This window comes from Pleurodeles waltl, chromosome 6, assembly GCF_031143425.1.
Source record: "Pleurodeles waltl isolate 20211129_DDA chromosome 6, aPleWal1.hap1.20221129, whole genome shotgun sequence".
In the NCBI taxonomy this organism is placed as follows: Eukaryota; Metazoa; Chordata; class Amphibia; order Caudata; family Salamandridae; genus Pleurodeles; species Pleurodeles waltl.
Genome location: NC_090445.1, coordinates 1,664,154,353 through 1,664,172,301, shown reverse-complemented (window position 1 = coordinate 1,664,172,301; position 17,949 = coordinate 1,664,154,353). Strand labels below are relative to the sequence as shown.

At 52.0% G+C, this 17,949-nt stretch overlaps 1 protein-coding gene across 1 annotated transcript in view; it reads right to left on the bottom strand.

The window, feature by feature from the left end:
• Positions 1 to 9,201, bottom strand: part of LHX3 (LIM homeobox 3) — an 87,473-nt gene extending 78,272 nt beyond the window's left edge. Inside the window, exon 1 of the mRNA XM_069241629.1 lies at positions 8,909 to 9,201. Coding sequence (XP_069097730.1) covers positions 8,909 to 8,978 — 70 coding nt within the window. The 5' untranslated portion in view covers positions 8,979 to 9,201. The remainder of the gene's footprint in view (positions 1 to 8,908) is intronic.
• Between the last annotated feature and the right edge of the window lie 8,748 nt (positions 9,202 to 17,949).

Sequence of the window (17,949 nt, the reverse complement as noted above, 5' to 3'; positions counted from 1 at the left end):
TCTCCATCCTTTCTCTCGCATATAGACTTCCGCACATTGCTTAACCGGTTTTCATTCATGCACCAAAACATGAATCCACAAAGTGCTTCAACTCGTCATCACTGTCCCCAACTAACCACCTATTCATCCATGCAGTCATCCACCCCCTCATCCATCGCACTACCAGTGAAGCGCTGCCACAAGGTACAAACAGCCCAAATGACCAACGAGGGATAAAAGCAGCGTAACTTTACAACATGTTTAATTCTATAACTAGAATTAGTGGAGAATTAGTGGAGAAGTGTGGCTCAATGGTTAGAGCGGCAGATCCTGAAGCAGAGATCTGCCTCAGGACCAGGGTTCAAGTCCCGCTTTTTTTTTTTTATAACTACGTTTTGTGAAAGTTAGAATGGAGATGTCCAAAAATTACTACTCCACTCTTTCGGAGCGTGTTAGGAAACGTGGGGTAAGATGCTGAAATGCTGAGATGGACACCCCCGGGAGAGCACGCTGGCCCTTTAAGAGCGCCATTGCGCGATGACTGGCCAATACCTGCTTATGGGCAATCGATGGTCGCACCTTTTTATTTTATAACGAAATATTGCGGTCCGTGCTGGGGGTGGGAGAATTCAAGCCTCCACCCCAAGGTGTCGTACTAGGGGCTGCTCATGCTCCTGAAATATGCGCCGACTTACACTTTTCAAGGCGCTCTACACACTGGCAGACAACGCCTCCGCGCCATCCCCAGTCTTTGAGGATTCTCTGGAGGTGAGTGGACTGCGGGGTACACTGGGCGTTTATTAAGAGTTTCTCGTCACGTAGAGAAGGCTAGGCAGTTATTTCGGAATGATCCGCCAGCATCACTCTGTACAAGGAAGGTGAGCTGGTCACAGCGTGAGTGAATGCCACCAGGATCCCGGGCGGCAGGAGAGGACCACACACGTGCGTATATCAGCGCGCATACTTCTTGTGCGCTGGGGGGAAACTATATGTGACACCCATTACCTGATCCGTGTGAATTAGGGGGCTTAAATGCACCTATAAATGTGGAATAAAATACATAATATATATAATTACGGCATAGTTTGAGGAACAGCGTCAGTAGTTTTCAACCGAAGCACACGTTTTTGGAGACACGGCAGTCGTCGTCCTTGGAATATTTGAATAAAATCGGTGTAGTGTGGGGCAGAATGTTATATGGGTCCTAAAGGGAGCATCCCCGCGCACTTTGTGAATCCTAGCGCCTTCAATTCAAAACCACCGAACGGATTTCTAGGTGCGCACATAAACACCGTGTGGTGGCCCCCCTGGGAGCTTAGGGGGTCCCTGGCCGAGGTATCCTGCCGGTAACACACAGCCTGGCCCCGCAGCAGTGTGCAGTCCAGGACTGCGGTTCCAGCGCACGGAGACTACCCTGAGTTTAAAGAAAACATGCACCCCACTCCACACACACAGACAACTGCCTTTACTGTGCGTCCGCTAGGATACGCGGGAACACAATAAAGGCGTAAACACGTTTAAAAGAAAATGTGATTTGAAGCTCAAAACTATTAAGGATTATTATCGGAGACATATTGAATTTGCGGAGCGTGTGTGTGTGGGGGAGGCCTGTGCGTGTGTGGAGGTGTGCTTTTCAGCAAGGGTGAGTGTGTGCAGTTAAGCGAGTGGAAGCCCGTGGGAACGAGAGGCAGTGTACGCTTCTGTGCGAGAGGGCAGTATCTGTGCGTGTGTACATCCATGTATGTTTGTACATGTATTGCTTTCGTGTGTACATGTCGTATGTACATTGTATTGCTCGTGTGCATGTGCGTGCATTGTAAGGCATGTGTTGCGTGTGTCTTGTGTGCACTGACACTTGTGCGTACTTGCAGAGTGTGAGCGGCTCCATGAGTGTTGTGTACGTATACAGCGCGCGCCCCAGGCGCGTGACAGGTGGCGTGTATGTTGTCTCGTGCAGTAAGCGCGCGCACCCACGTGCACTGTGTTGGCAATGCGCGGCAGAGATGGAGATGCTGAACACTTTACTGATGGTCGTTATAGGGTTGGGGTCGGTGGTCTCTGAAGTCCAGGGATGTCTGACCACGCACCTGTGCGCCCGTGTCCGCGGCACTAGGGGGGCAGGGGCCTGTCTGTGAGCCCCCACCTCCATGCAGCTGACCAGAAGGGAGGGGTCACCTGGCCAAGGGAGGGGAGGGGCCCACTTTAAAAAGACAGGGTCCCTTGTCCTCAGAGTGCACTCCAGGTACAGCAGACCCCTCCAGCCAGGTGACAGCAGAGTCTATCATCCAATCCCACCTACAAGGGGCTGACCACAGGAGGGGGATGGTGGTATGTGAGAATGAGGGGGGTCTCTCTGTCTCACTTCCGGTACAGCAGACCCCTCCAGCCAGGTGACAGCAGAGTCTATCATCCAATCCCACCTACAAGGGGCTGACCACAAGAGGGGGATGGTGGTATGTGAGAATGAGGGGGGTCTCTCTGTCTCACTTCCGGTACAGCAGACCCCTCCAGCCAGGTGACAGCACAGTCTATCATCCAATCCCACCTACAAGGGGCTGACCACAGGAGGGGGATGGGGGTATGTGAGAATGAGGGGGGTCTCTCTGTCTCACTTCCGGTACAGCAGACCCCTCCAGCCAGGTGACAGCACAGTCTATCATCCAATCCCACCTACAAAGGGGCTGACCTAAGGTGACCAGATTTTGAAAAGAAAAAACCGAAACAGGTCAGACATAAAAGTAGGACTAAAGCCCTTAGTCTCACTTTTCTATCTGACCTGTCCTGTATATATGTGTGTGTACACACACGCGCCCGCAGGAGAGCAGGCAGGCAGCAGACGGGAGAAACCAATAAATTACTTCGTCAGTTATTTAAGAATAAAGCTGCATGGGAAAGGAGAGCACACCTTTCACTTGTGCATGACAGGTAGACCTGACCTTTGCCCCAAAAACGGGACATTTATTTAAAATGAACATAGCGTTTACAGTTTGACCTGATCTTTGCCCCAAAAACCGGGACATTTACTTAAAATGAACAAAAGCGTCGGACACCGGGCCAGTCCTCTGAAAACTGGGACTATCCGGGGAAATCCGGGATGCCTGGTCAGCCCAGGATGACCACAAGGGAGGGGGCATGTGGTCAGTGGAGGGAGGGGTGTGATGTAAGAATGAGAGGGTGACTCTGTCTCATGGTTCACTCCGGGAATAGCAGACCCCTCCAGCCTGCGCAGGGCAGTAGGTGGGAGCTGGGGGCAGGGCCGGCTTCAGGCCGGTGCGAGCGGTGCGGCCGCACCAGGAGCTGACCTGGATTGGAGGGGACCTGACCTAAGAGGGGTGCTGTGTTTAGCAATGTCTTGTGAAACTTGCGATTTAAAAGCACCTTCTGGAAAGTTCTTTGTGTGTCCAGCCTTCAGGAAACAAAATGTCAAGATACCTCTTGTGATTAATGTTCCTGCTAAGGAGAGAGATAGGAGTTTTGTCTAGCAGCAGCTTTGACTCGCGATAAAGAAGCTTAGTGGGTTAATGTGCCTGCTGCTAAGAACAGAAGTATACTTTATGTGTATACCTGAGTGGATTAGTAAAGCCAGCCTTTACCATCCATTTAAAACAAATAAATGTATGTGAAAGGGAGGGCTATGGAGAGATGAGGGGCACATTGGCCCAGTGTTGTGAGTGAATCCAAGGAGGTGGTTGTGGGGTGGGGGTCACCAAAAAAGACTGTCGCACAGGACGCCACCAGCGCTAAAGCCGGACCTGGCTGGGGAACTGTGAGCTGGCACCACCTTGGAGCTGCCCACGAGGGAGGGGGCAGGTGATCAGTAGAGGGCAGGGGTCTCAGATAGGCATGAGGGAGCCCTCTTTAAGCTGACATGAAGCAGGCCCTTGAAAGGAGGAGCAGTTTGGAAGCCACTGCCTGGCCTTTGTGAACTCCTAGGGGGCCCGCGGGTCTACTTCCGGGTGCAGGCCAGGTACACCTGCCAGGTTGTGCAGGGGCACCACCCAACCCTGGCTGGGGTCCGGAGGAGGGGTGGGGGGCAGGGAAGCCTCTATGCTCATATGGAGCAGTCCTTTGGAAGGAGGCGCAGTCAGGAAGGCACTGCATGACTTGTGTGGTTTCCAAGGCAGCCCTGGTGTCGACTTCCGGGTGCAGGCCAGGTGCACCTGCCAGGCTTTGCAGGGGCACCACCCAACCCTGGCTGGGGTCCGGAGGAGGGGTGGGGGGCAGGGAAGCCTCTATGCTCCCATGGAGCAGTCCCCTGGAAGAAGGCGCAGTCAGGAAGGCACTGCATGACCTGTGTGGTTTCCAAGGCAGCCCTAGAGTCTACTTCCGGGTGCAGTCCAGGCGCACCTGCCAGGCTGTGCTGGGTCACCGGCCAGCCCTGGGTCGCGGGAGGAGGGGTGGGGGGGCGTCTTTAAGCTCCCATATAGCAGTCCCTTGATTTGGGAGAGAATTCTGGGAGTCACTGCCTGGGTTGTGTGGACTCTGAGGGAGCCCAGGAGCCTACTTCCGGGTGCAGGCCTGGTATACCTGCCAGGCTGTGCTGGGCACCGGCAAACCTGGGTCCGGATGTGGGGAGAGGTGGGAGGGAGGCAGGGGGGCAGGATGCGTCTTTCTGCTCACATGGAGCAGCCCCTTGAATTGGGGACGCAGTCTGAGAGACACTGCCTGGCCTGTGTGGACTCCGATGGGTCATGCCAGGTACATCTGCCAGGGTATGCAGGGTGCTGCCGGTGGGAGACATCCGGCAAGCCCAAGGGTGATCTCACTAGGGGTGGGAGGGAGGGCAGGCTGGAAGAAGATGGAGGAGGGTGCTCACCAGCTGACAGCCCTGAGCGATGGTGGGCTGTCCCGACAGGGTCAGACACGCGCTGTGCATCTGTCGGGGCATCTCCAAACAATGCGCCTCATTAGGCATGCATAACGTCCGTAGCGACAGCGGGAGGGGCTCCCCCTCTCCCCCTCTCCCCCTCCCCGCATCACACTCTCAGTGGTGCTGTTCAAAACACGCCACCAAACGGGCTCTTAATAAAAGCGCCGAGCTGGCTCCAACAGGTGTGCTGTGTTTTCTGTTGCATTATTCGTAAGAGCGGATTTTCTTGCTTTCCCCTTCAAACACTAACATGTTTTTTCTATTCAAAGGTCATACTTTTTTTCCGGTTTTTAACAGCGTGAACTCCACCCCAAGGCACTGGAGCGCTTTACCTGAGCACCAGCTACGTTACACAAGGACACATTATTTTTTGGCTAATTCAGTTCAAATCAATGTGTTGAAACTGTGGAGACGGCTCCGTCTTAAGACCTCAGCATGGGTCATGCCACTGGGCTGCAAAGTGTACCGACCTCCCCTCTGCCACCCCAACGTTCCCCCAAACGACCACCGACACCCCTGTGCCTCTTACAACCTCCTGCACCACGGCTGCTACTCCACTGTCCATCCCAAGTTACCACCAAGAAGTCCACCCTCCACAGCTCACCACCACCCTGCGAGCAACAGAGCCACTGGTAGGCACAAGCACACGCACCACATTCATCCGCCATCACCGCTGCCCACGTGCCTTTGCCACCCACTTCATTTCCACCCTTTGCGCCTAGTGCCTCCAGATGACCAGATATGCACTCCCCCACCAGCACAACTCCTTCCATATCATCAGGGCCACCTCTTCCACATCTGCATCAAAACTTCCACACGCCCACCTTCACATGGCTGTCATCACAATCATACCATCACATGCACTCGGAACCCATCAGGCTACCCACCATCACCTCTACCTCAAAACACCTCCACACTAATTCCACCCCCTTAGCCCACCCACCATCAACTCCTCCCACCGTTAACTCCAGGTACTACCACATCCAGTCTGACACCCACCTACCGTCACCTCCTGGTACCACCACACCCACTCAAAGAGCCACCCACCGCCAGCTCAGGTACCACCACATCCATTCAGACAGCCACCCACTGTCACCTCAGGTACCACCACATCCACTCAAACACACACCCACCTTCACCTCCTGGTACCAGCACACCCACTCAGACACGCACCCACCGTCACCTCCAGGTACCACCACATCCACTCAGAGAGCCACCCACCACCATCTCAGGTACCACCACATCCACTGAGACAGCCACCCACCGTCACCTCCAGGTACTACCACATGCACTCAGACACACACCCACCTTCTCCTCGAGGTACCACCACACCCACTCAGACACACACACACCTTCTCCTCGAGGTACCACCACACCCACTCAGACAGCCATCCATTGTCCCCTCCAAGTACAACCACATTCACTCAGACAGGCACCCACTGTTACCGACAACCACCACCATACTCACTTCTGCCACACTGCACCCACTCCCACAAACTACATATCACAAACTCACCTTACCACCAACTGCATCTGCAACACCTCTTACTCCCCACCACACACACCCCATGCAGTACCTACACTCGCCTTCAATCCCACGCACCCCCTTACAGCCTACCACACTAGTCTCTACACCACTGTATCTAGTCACCATCACCTGTAGTACCACACACACCTCCCACTCCCACCCCTCCACCAATCTACCGCCACAAGCAGCCTGCCTCCTCACCACCACTCTACCCCCACCCATCATTACTTTCACCCACGCCACTCCCCCACCCACCCTCCCTGGAGTACCACACATCGCTGGGTGAAAGTAACTTGTCACAGACCACGGTCAGCGTGCAGCCCACAGAATCTCCTAAGGCAGCTAAACTTAAATCCAGGGACATAACTTCAGGGGGTGTTTGGGGTGTTACCTTCCGCCTCTAATAAATGTATTTGGTGATAAATAGTTGGGTACAGGTGCTTTCAGTTGGGTATGGTGAGGTCTCTGTCGGATTTCACCAGGAATGTCTACACACAGACAAAAGCGCACACAATCTTCCTATCAGTTTGGAAAGGCTTAAAAAATGTTTATTATGTCACAAAATAATGTGCTTTCTCTCAATCCGCACTGCTCTCCCTTTCCAGGCCCCTTCTCGCGAGCCCTGCTTGCCGTATAATATAGTTTAACATTATGTGCCGGATTGATTGTTGGGAAATCTGACGCTCACACCCCCAGACCTTCCTGTCCGGCTAGGCCACTGCTGAAATCTTTATCACAGTAATAAAAACACCGCAGGCCACGTGCCAGGTATTACTGCAAGCCGCACATAACAAATAGATCTCGTTGTCAAAGACCTCTCGACATCGTCAAATTATCAACCCTGAATATTGTAATCTGATGATAATCTTAGCAAACAAAACACCGCTATTCGTGAAGGACGTTTCCTTGCTGCCACACAATATTCAAAACATGTTATCTTTTCTGCACATATACGTGTGTCAAAAGTAATTTTTAAAATATTGATACAAAAGCAAAAATTGCTGACGATGCTGCGTCGCGCTTCAAATTGGCTAACCAGGGAACACCCGCAGCTACACAGCGTGTTAAAATCTGAATATACGACGGTCCGTCCGGTCCCTGACACCAGACCTTGAATCCCCCAGTCTAGGCCGAGGGAGGGCGGCTCACAGGCTGAGAGGGACCCTTTTATGGCCGCCCCGAAGCCCCTGCCATTCAGCCAGGGTTAGGGAGCCCCAGCTTGCCACCGACAGGCCCGGGATGTTGTTTATCTGTCGCGAGCAGAGGGTGTGATTTCACGGCCTGTTCTGCAGGCCGCCCACACAGGGAGGCGCTACACCTCGGGCCCGCGCGGTACTTTACTCATCTATTTACTTTCCATCATTGTCGATTTTCTGTTTCTCGTCATTTACATATTTTTACGTGCTCGATCTCATTTCTTTCATAAAAATGTTCCTTTTCATTTCGTTCACTATTTTGTTTGTGATTTGCCGTACAACTGTTGCCTCACCTCAGGTTTCTCATGTATTCCATGTTTATGTATCTATTGTTTTGGGGAACTTTCCACGGCGCAACCCCAGACCCCCGCCGGCGCACGGGGGGCACTTCCAGCTCACACAGCCACGTGGACGTGCCCAGGTGAGCTTTACCGAGCAGCTGCGCGTGTGCGTTGCACAAGTATTTATGACTAGATTCTTCTGATCCCACTATTTGAACAATTCAGGAGTGGCTCACGTGGCCTGTTATAGCGCTGCGTCCTCTGTGACTAGGAGTGGGCGCACAGTGCAGGTTTGCGGAGGATCACACGTGGACCAGACACAGGTTAAAGCCGGTATGGCAAAGGGTTAATGAAGGGGCACAGAGCCTGCGCGTGGGCATCCATTATTTATGGGTATATATTTAGGACATTGCTACAACGCCCGACGCGCTACAGACTGTCTCCCCACATGTCTTATTTGGGGCTACAATCCGTCCGTCCGTCAGTCTATCCAAGTTTGGGGGAGCCCAACCCTGCCACTTTCAGCTTCCGCACAGAAACATTCATGATTTAATGAGCACATTCATTGCGAATTACCACGGACCTACGACTACGCCATAAAGTAAATTAGGTTACTTTTTAAATACTTTCAAATAGACGTTTTTTTAATCACGCGTTTAACAGCTACTCATCCACACACACCTGTGTTTCTTTTCTTCTGTCCGGTCTTCCTTATTTTTTCTGATTTGTGTAATTTCTACTGCGCCAGACACGACTGTCTGGGGCGCAAAGCCCTTGTTTGTTTCCATAGCAGCACATCGACAGAGTCTAACGCATTGCTATAATCATACAAGCGCACATCCGTGTCCTATCTGTAAACGTGACCTGACAATTGCCATTCATTTCTCTTTCTGCATTAGTTACAGTTATTTGTAAGATGCCAGACATCCCAGTCCTCTGGTCCGGCCACGGCTCATGTGTTGGTGCACAGGCAGGCTGCACAAGCCGAGCACATTCTCATGTAAGCGCGCAGGTGCCGCAGAGCACACGGCGCGCCGGCGGCGAACACTCTTACCTGCGGCGCCGCTGTACCTGCAGATCTCGGCGGACCCCTGCGTACCGGCTCTCCCGGGCTCCAGCAGCATCTCTGTCCGTGTCCCTGGAGCTCTGCTGTCGGAGCGAGGCGAGGTTCAGAGCTCGAAGGCGACGGAGCTCAGTGCGAGGGGATGGAGAGAGCAGTGCCGAGAGGAGAGATGCGCCCCGCCCAGCCCCGCCGGGATGCTGACAAGATGCTTAAATCTCCAGCCAAGCACTGAGTGAGGGCGCAGGACCGGGGGCACTGAAAGGGAAGGGGGAGGGGCTGTTAGAGAGAGCTACCCGCCCAGAGAGAAGCAGGCCACCGGTGAGATGCTTACATCTCCAGCTAAGCCCTGAGTGAGGTTGCAGGACCGGGGCACTGACAGTAAACAGAGGGGGGTCCTAGGAGAGATGTGCCCCGCCCAGAGAGAAGCAGGCCACCGGTGAGATGCTTACATCTCAAACCCAGTCTGAGGATGCAGGGCCTGGGCACTGACAGTAAACAGACGGAGGTCCTAGGAAAGATCTCCAGCCCAGGAGAGTGAGGGCGCAGGACGGGGGCACTGACAGTAAACAGAGGGGGGTCCTAGGAGAGACGTGCCCCGCCCAGAGAGAAGCAGGCCACCGGTGAGATGCTTGCATCTCAAGCCCAGGAGAGTGAGGGGCAGGACCGGGCACTGACAGTAAACAGAGGGGGGTCCTGGGAGAGATCTCCAGCCCAGCAGAGTGAGGGTGCAGGACCGGGGGCACTGACAGTAAACAGAGGAGTGAGGGTGCAGGACCGGAGGCACTGACAGTAAACAGAGGGAGGGTCCTAGGAGAGATCTCCAGCCCAGCAGAGTGAGGGTGCAGGACCGGGGCACTGACAGTAAACAAAGAGGGGTCCTAGGAGAGATCTCCAGCCCAGCAGAGCGAGGGTGCAGGACCGGGGCACTGACAGTAAACAGAGGGGGGTCCTGGGAGAGATGTGCCCCGCCGAGAGAGAAGCATGCCACCGGTGAGATGCTTACATCTCAAGACCAGGAGAGTGAGGGGCAGGACCGGGCACTGACAGTAAACAAAGAGGGGTCCTAGGAGAGATCTCCAGCCCAGCAGGGTGAGGGGGCAGGACCGGGGCACCCAGCAGGGTGAGGGGGCAGGACCGGGACACCCAGCAGAGTGAGGGTGCAGGACCGGGCACTGACAGTAAACAGAGGGGGGTCCTAGGAGAGATCTCCAGCCCAGCAGGGTGAGGGGGCAGGACCGGGGCACCCAGCAGGGTGAGGGGGCAGGACCGGGGCACCCAGCAGGGTGAGGGGGCAGGACCGGGGCACCCAGCAGAGTGAGGGTGCAGGACCGGGCACTGACAGTAAACAGAGGGGGGTCCTAGGAGAGATCTCCAGCCCAGCAGGGTGAGGGGCAGGACCGGGGCACCCAGCAGGGTGAGGGGGCAGGACCGGGGCACCCAGCAGGGTGAGGGGGCAGGACCGGGCACTGACAGTAAACAGAGGGGGGTCCTAGGAGAGATCTCCAGCCCAGCAGGGTGAGGGGGCAGGACCGGGGCACCCAGCAGAGTGAGGGTGCAGGACCGGGGCACTGACAGTAAACAGAGAGGGGTCCTAGGAGAGATCTCCAGCCCAACAGAGTGAGGGCGCAGGACGGGGGCACTAAAACTAAACAGTGGGGTCTTAATAGAGATGCGCCCCGCCCAGCCCCGCCGGGTTTCTGACAGGATGTTTAAAGCTCCAGCCAAGAACAGAGTGAGGGCGCAATACCGGGGGCACCGAAAGTGAACAGAGGGGGGCGGGGGGGAGCCCTTAAGATGTGCCCCGCCCAGAGGCAGCCAAGGGTCTGTGGAGATGCTCAGACCTCAGGCCCAGCCATGAATCAGAAAGATCTACGCGGCCAGAGCGCGAGAGGGTACTCATGGGCTGTTCAGATCTCAAGGACTGACTACTAGGGCACAGGACCAGAAAGGGGGCGCCGACGGGGAGGGTCTTGTGTTGGGGGGGGGGGGCGCTTGCAGACACAGTGGTCCACCCGAGAACCAACACGTGCTCAAGGAACAACTGACAAGCTGAGACCACCATCCAGTTCCGAGTAGGTACAGAAAGGGGGGGGAGGGGGCGGTCCTGAAATTAAACCGTATGGAGGTCTAGGGGGCACTACAGAGGCATCCTTGCAGGATCTACCAGGCGCAGCCAAAGGCAGCCAGTGCACAGGGACAAGCTGAGAGCGGCACCTCTGGCGCGGTGAAGAACTACGGGGACTGATATTAGAGGTGTGTCCGTGGAGGGCATCAACCCTCCACAGAAACAGCCAGAGCACAGGTGTCAAGCCGAGGCCTCCAGGTGCGACTAGGGAAAGGACCAGGGCCACTGGAAGTGAAGGTGTGTGTGTCGGGAGGCGTGGAAGAGGGAGGGGGCCTGAGTAGAGTATCTACTCTCCATAGAAGCAGCCAGAGCACAGGTGAGAAGGTGAGGCTGCCACCTCGGACAAGGAAAAGGACCAGGGGCCACTGAAAGTAAAGGTGTTTGTGTCGGGGGGCGTGGGAGAGGGAGGGGGGCTGAGTAGAGTATCTACTCTCTACAGAAACAGCCAGAGCACAGGTGTCAAGCCGAGGCCTCCAGGTGCGACTAGGGAAAGGACCAGGGGCCACTGAAAGTAAAGGTGTTTGTGTCGGGGGGCGTGGGAGAGGGAGGGGGGCTGAGTAGAGTATCTACTCTCTACAGAAGCAGCCAGAGCACAGGTGAGAAGGTGAGGCTGCCACCTCGGACAAGGAAAAGGACCAGGGGCCACTGAAAGTAAAGGGGGGTGGGCCGAACGGAGACATCTGCCCTCCGCAGGAACATCCAGGGCACAGATGACAAGTGGAGACCTCCAGCTCTGACTGGGACAGGAGCCAGGATCAGGGAGACCCTGAAAGGGGGCCAGAGACATCTGAAGGTGAAAGTGAGGGGGTTCAGGCCTCAGGCTGGAAGAGGAGAGGCATGGGAGTGCAAACTAATGGGGAGGGGGGGGCGTAACTCGTGTACTCCTGTGTACCATAATCACATGGAATTACCTACGAATTCAGCAAGATTATGCTTGAATGAGGTGAAAAGAGTAACTCTACGAATAGCGCTATTTCTTAGCTTTAAAATGCCCCCGTGTCCAAAACTGATGCAAGGATTTATTTTGTGCTAAGAAGTAGCAACAGAACACTACTAGTGAGCGTACGCGGGAGTTTGCACTTGCTGAATATGCCTTTGGGGGAATTTGTCCCAACTTACTACTGGCATTTTTGCCATTTTCTTAGCGCACAATGGGGGCATTATGGGTAAGAAATAGCACTAGATGCAACCAACAGAATACTAACCTCCAGCGTTAGTAGCTGCTCGCCCTCGCTAAATGTGCTCTTGAGGGAGGAATTTTCCAACTTACTACTGGCATTTAGTGCTACTTTCTCAGCTGCATCAAAGAGTAACAAAGCATTACTAAAATTATTACAATTACTTTGGTGTGATTGAAATTCCATCCAGGCCTAGTGTAAATATGTTTTGGACAACGCATCACAACTTGTTGTTTTTTGCCCCGGGAAGACCATGTTTATATAGAATATGATATGCCTTTGGCCAGCTGCGGCAGCCAGGTCAAGAACACTTTTAAGTAACATCAGTAATGCATGATGGCATTGGTGGTCTGTAGTAGCTGTGTTGACAGGGAGGGCTACAAGGTGTCTTCGGACTCAGTGCTGGATAGCCATATCTGGATGGGTGATGATCTCAGAGCACATGGCGCTTTTGTTATCGGAGACAGACCTCCAACAGTTTCAATGTAAGTAGCAGAAGCTTTAGACAGGCACAAATTCTTAGCCTGTATTCCAGAGAGGGTGAGCAATAGGCTTGTGCAGAATACAATGTCAGTCATTGCCGGACAGGCTGATTAGGATCCGGAGGCCTCCAGGTAGCCCACGCTCCCCCCACCAGCAATACACAGACCGACAAACTTAATTTGTTGGAAGAGGTTTTTATTTAAAAACACCAATTGATTCTTTGAAAACAAGCAGTCATAAATCAAGCATAAAAAGATCCCTGCACAGATATTTACAATAATTACAAATCCAGTTAATTAGTGACCATCAATCTTTCTTTGACAGGATCCCTTCCGGTCCTGAACCACCATTGGACCACAGAGGTGACCCATATATCACCTGTATCCCTAGGAGGGGCGGTTACCCTGACTATGCCGTTCCTTGTCCTCACGCCCTGGGTTCTGCCCCCCCTCCAAACACCAATCAAAACTGGAGGTGTACCGGGGAGGCCAAGAGCTGGGCGCCCCGTGGCCCCCCCAAGCGATGCGTGTAAGGGGAGCATCGGGCTTTGGAGGCACCGTCCCCTAACGGGCCGCGCGCCCCACTTTGGGGGGTGCACTTTACCCGTTGCACTCAAAGAAGCATCACAAGCTGCATTCGCAGGGGGCGCCAAGGCGAGTTAACCTTTTGTCTGATTTGCGCACCTACATTTGTGTGAGCAAGGGTGTGCATGTGTCTGGAAGTTCACGAGGCATTCATGCCTAGATTACGGGTTTGGCATGACGACTCACAGAAAAAGTTGTAAATCAGGCATTAATTAGGTCCTTCTTTTGTTGAGCTACCGGCATGAACACTATGCAGACAGTGAGTGACCTGGCGACCCATTAGCGGCCATAATACACATCTTCTGATAGATAATGCGTCTTCTTTTATGGTGCCTAACCTCAGGAAATAGAGTTTTATCATAACAGAGCACAATATTGAAAGATGGCATAAGTCCTATTAAGTGAAGAGAAGCAACTATCAAACTACGCACCTGTCTCTCACACTTCATCATCCACAACACTGTGATGCATTGCATCCCATAACATGATAACCGCACCTCGGTGGTCATCAGGCACGACATGGAAATACCTCCCATAAAGGATGAGCACATCCTTCCAATTACACACCTTGAACATTGTAGAGTGCTACTCGTGTAGGCAAGCGTTTCAGCACCCGACATAACACTAGTAAGCACTTTTTAAATGCTGCAACACAGTACAGTACAGAACTATGTAGCAAATGAGAACTAAATTGTGCAGCAGGCTTGACTACATTTTGTGGCCAGAAAAAGCGAATTGTGCCACCTAAAGGGGCACATTGTGAGGCAGTATTTTGCCATTTTAACTCACAACTACTGTCTGAACATTAGTTTTCCTCATAGTACCAGGCTAAGACCTAAATACAGCATCAGGACATGAACAGGCTCCAGTTATCCTTTAGAACGTTTGGCAAAATGCAGCCCCATGTTCAGCACTTTCTTTACTGACTTTTGATCTATTCGAGCCTGAAACAATTTTCTTGTTGAAAGATGCAAACATTTAGGGCAACTGCAGTAAATCCATCAATATACAGAAAATACCATTGTTGCAAGATCATCAAATTCCAGCTCCCCTTAGTGAGTGGATATTTTGCCATTGGCGAGATATGATGGTTATGGCAATGAAAGATTTCATGACATTTGTGTGCTGAGGTGACAGGGAATTTTATAACGTTACTAAGGTGTGGTAGTTGTGGTCATGGGTGTTTTTATGTGTTGTTAGTTGTATGTGCTGCATCTTTGATTGGCAGCTCTTGTGATGAGAAATCCTGGATCCTTGATGGGCTCTGGTGATGCATTGTACAGTATTATAATGTATTGTGGTATTTCTGTAGTGCTGTCCTACTGAGGTTTAAAAACGACATGTGTAGTGATGCACCCCTAATGTGTTCTGATCACATGTAATGCTGCACCCTTGATTGGCTGTGGTGATGCATTGTAAGGTACTGCAATGTACTGTGGAAATTCCAAAGTGCTTTCCAGCCCATTGTGAGGTCTTGAAACAATGTGTAGTGGAATACTCCTGAATTGTTGGGGTCACATGTAATGATGCACCCTGGATTCGCTTTATTCATGATTAATACTACCCCCTTGTTTGGCTGTGTTGATACATTGTTTTGTATTGTAATATACTGTGGTGTTTCTCTAGCGCTTTCCTACCCCTTTATAGGCTTCAAAGCACCACGTGTAATGCTGCACCCACACTGGCTGTAGTCATGTGTAATGGTACACCCTTGATTGTCTCTGATAATGAATTCTATTGTTACTTAAAAAAACAACCATTTATTGGGAGGAGTGCTTGACTGGATCTCAGGCACTGGTCATTTCTCTGGGTTGTATTCCAGTTCATCGTGGTTTGTAGACACTATAGCACTCTATAGAGAGACAGGTCATATGTAAATCAGTCTTGGCCCTGCTCTCACAGGAAACAGTTCAACCCAAACTCTTGGGTCAGTTGGACTCCAGGCAGCAACCAAGCAACCCCAGGTCAGGTTCAGCCTTTTGGGCCTAGTTACTGAAGTGAAGCTTCAGTCTAATGGAAGATTGAGCACACAATACGCACGTCATACTGTCGCACTTAGGGCTTCTCACATAGTGGTGATGGAGTGCTTAAAATAATCTCTGCCATTAGTAATTCCTCAGAGCTACACTCCAGCCTTTTGTTTTGTTGTCCGCTACGATACTCTAAAGAGAAACCAATCAGATGCAAATCATACTTGGACCCATATTTATACTTTTTTTGCACCGCATTTGCGTCATTTTTTTACGCAAAAGCAGTGCAAACTTTCAAAATACATTTATATTTTGTGAGTTTGCGCCACTTTTGCGTCAAAAAATGACGCAAATGCGGTGCTAAAAAAGTATAAATATGGGCCTTGGTCTTTGTCCAGTAAGAGTATTCCAGTCAGAACTTCCAGGCCAGTTCCCTTTCAGGTGGGGAGATAAGCAACCCCAGATCAGTTTCAGCCTTTCGGCCCTCTTGATTGAGGTGCATCTTGAGTCCAGTGGCGGAGTGAGCACAAGACACTGATGGAGCGATCCCATCACACTCTGTTTTTCCTTGTACTTTATTGAGACAGTTCTCTATTGCTTTTCTGCCCCTTGATGAGGCCCAGAGCAGCATTTGTAATGCTGCACCCATCACTGACTTTGGGGTTGACTAATGATGTACTTTGGTTAGGTATTGTGATGTCAAACAGTGAATCATTGGTTGCAGTGAATGCAATGCTGAGCACCTGATTGCAGACTGTGAGCTGGGTTACGCTGGTAACTGACTGTGCTGGTGTGCAATGCTGTTCCCTTGACTGCTGTGAGAAGTTGTGTCCAACAGCTGATTGGCAGGGGTGAGCCATGGGTCTGTGCATCGTCTCTCCATAAGAAGTGTTGGCCCTGGGCGACTCTTACGTCAGGAGTGCATGGTAAGTATCTTTACTTGGTGACTTTGTTGACTGTGCTAGAGTTGTTGGCTTCAACATGAAGTGGCACGGCACCAGACTCTTGCGCATCAAGATTATGTGGGCACTTGTCGATGACATGGTACCAAGGAGGCTCGCACCTCCAGGGCTGGGTATTCGGCACTTGGGAGGTAATAATCTTGTAGAGCATGGTCACAGGCACTTGCTGGAATTAGTACTCACTCAGCTGTCATGGTTGTCTATGATCTTCCCCGATGCAGTATTAAGATGGTCAAACAAACGTCCAAGGAAAGTGTGGCTTGTTGGTCACTCCGTTTGGTCTTTTAGTGAATCCGCAAAGTGCCAAAGGCTTGGCGGTCACCTAGACTCAATTGCATTCCCCATGTTTACATCCGGGGAGCCGGGTTCTTTCTCCCTGGTGGGGTGCATCTTTCCCCCCCCCGCAGATAATAACATGTTTGTGAATACACTCTTTGTTTGCTTGTCAATTCATGTTACATCTTGGGGAGGAGGACTGATGTTAAGGAAACCATGCTAGACTGTGGCAGAGCGAATTCATGGTTGGCGAGGCTTCTTCAGATGACCTTGGCATCTCACAAGAAATGTCACAGAGAATTTCAGTTTTATGTGGACCTCAAAGGTGGTTTTGCAGCATTTAGAAAACCTTGTACTTTTACTTCTGATTAGGTCAATCGCTTGCACAGCCCTTACCAGCCTTCCATGCCTGCTCTAATGGTCGGTGGTGAAGAAGGCGGTCTGTGCCACGGTTGCCAAGACCATCTCTGTAACGGGTGCTAAGGGTTCCCCAGGTGGGTTGTTCTGGGGTGATGGGGCTCTAGCATAAGTGAATAAAGCTTGGGTTTGCCTAAGAGTGGACTTTTTTTGCTCTGAATATGAGCCCATAGTGGGCCCGGAAGGTTTGTGGATGCCTGGGGGACCAGGTGGATGGCAAACCATGAGTTCAATGAGTTCACAAAAATGTGTTGCTGCACAGGGAGACAATGGGTTGTAGATAACTTGATGTTTAACTGAATATGTATTCAGGAAGGAATTTGTGTAACAATCCTGTAAATAAGTATGCCTATGTGATGTTAAGAATTTGTTGAATTATGTTTTTTGTTAATAAATACGACTTGAGATGCTATTCTGTGACTGAAACAACTAATTGCGTCTCAGGCTGTAATTTGGTGGCAGTCTGGTCCCGAAGTGGAGAGAGTGCCTATCCCTGGTAGGCTGTGGTGAGGTCACTGAGCTCTGGTCTACCATGGTGAGAAGTTGCATCTTTTGTGGGTCATCATGAGGGGGTGAAGCCCTAGTGGGCTCTGGTAAAATATGACAATCTCTGCGGGCTGTAGATAGGTGACTGCAGGCCTACTGGGGGTGGTAAGATGGGACATCCTGGGAGGGCTGTGGTGAAGTGGCTGTAGCTATGGTGGGCTGTGGTGAGATGTGCCTTCCTCTGTGTATTTTGGTGAGCTGACTGCATCCCTGCAGGTCTGTGGTAAAATGTTTAGCAGTGAGATGTCACTTCCTTGTTGGGTTGTGGTGAGGTGGCTGCTGCCCTGGAGGTCTGTGGTGAGATCTTATACCGTCACTTCCTCGGTGGTCTGTAGTGGGATCTCATACCGTCACTTCCTCGGTGGGCTGTGGTGAGGTGGCTGCTGTCCTGAGGTCTGTGGTGAGATTTTAGACTGTCACTTCCTCGGTGGGCTGTGGTGAGGTGGCTGCTGCCCTGGGGGTCTGTGGTGCTATCTTATACCGTCATTTCC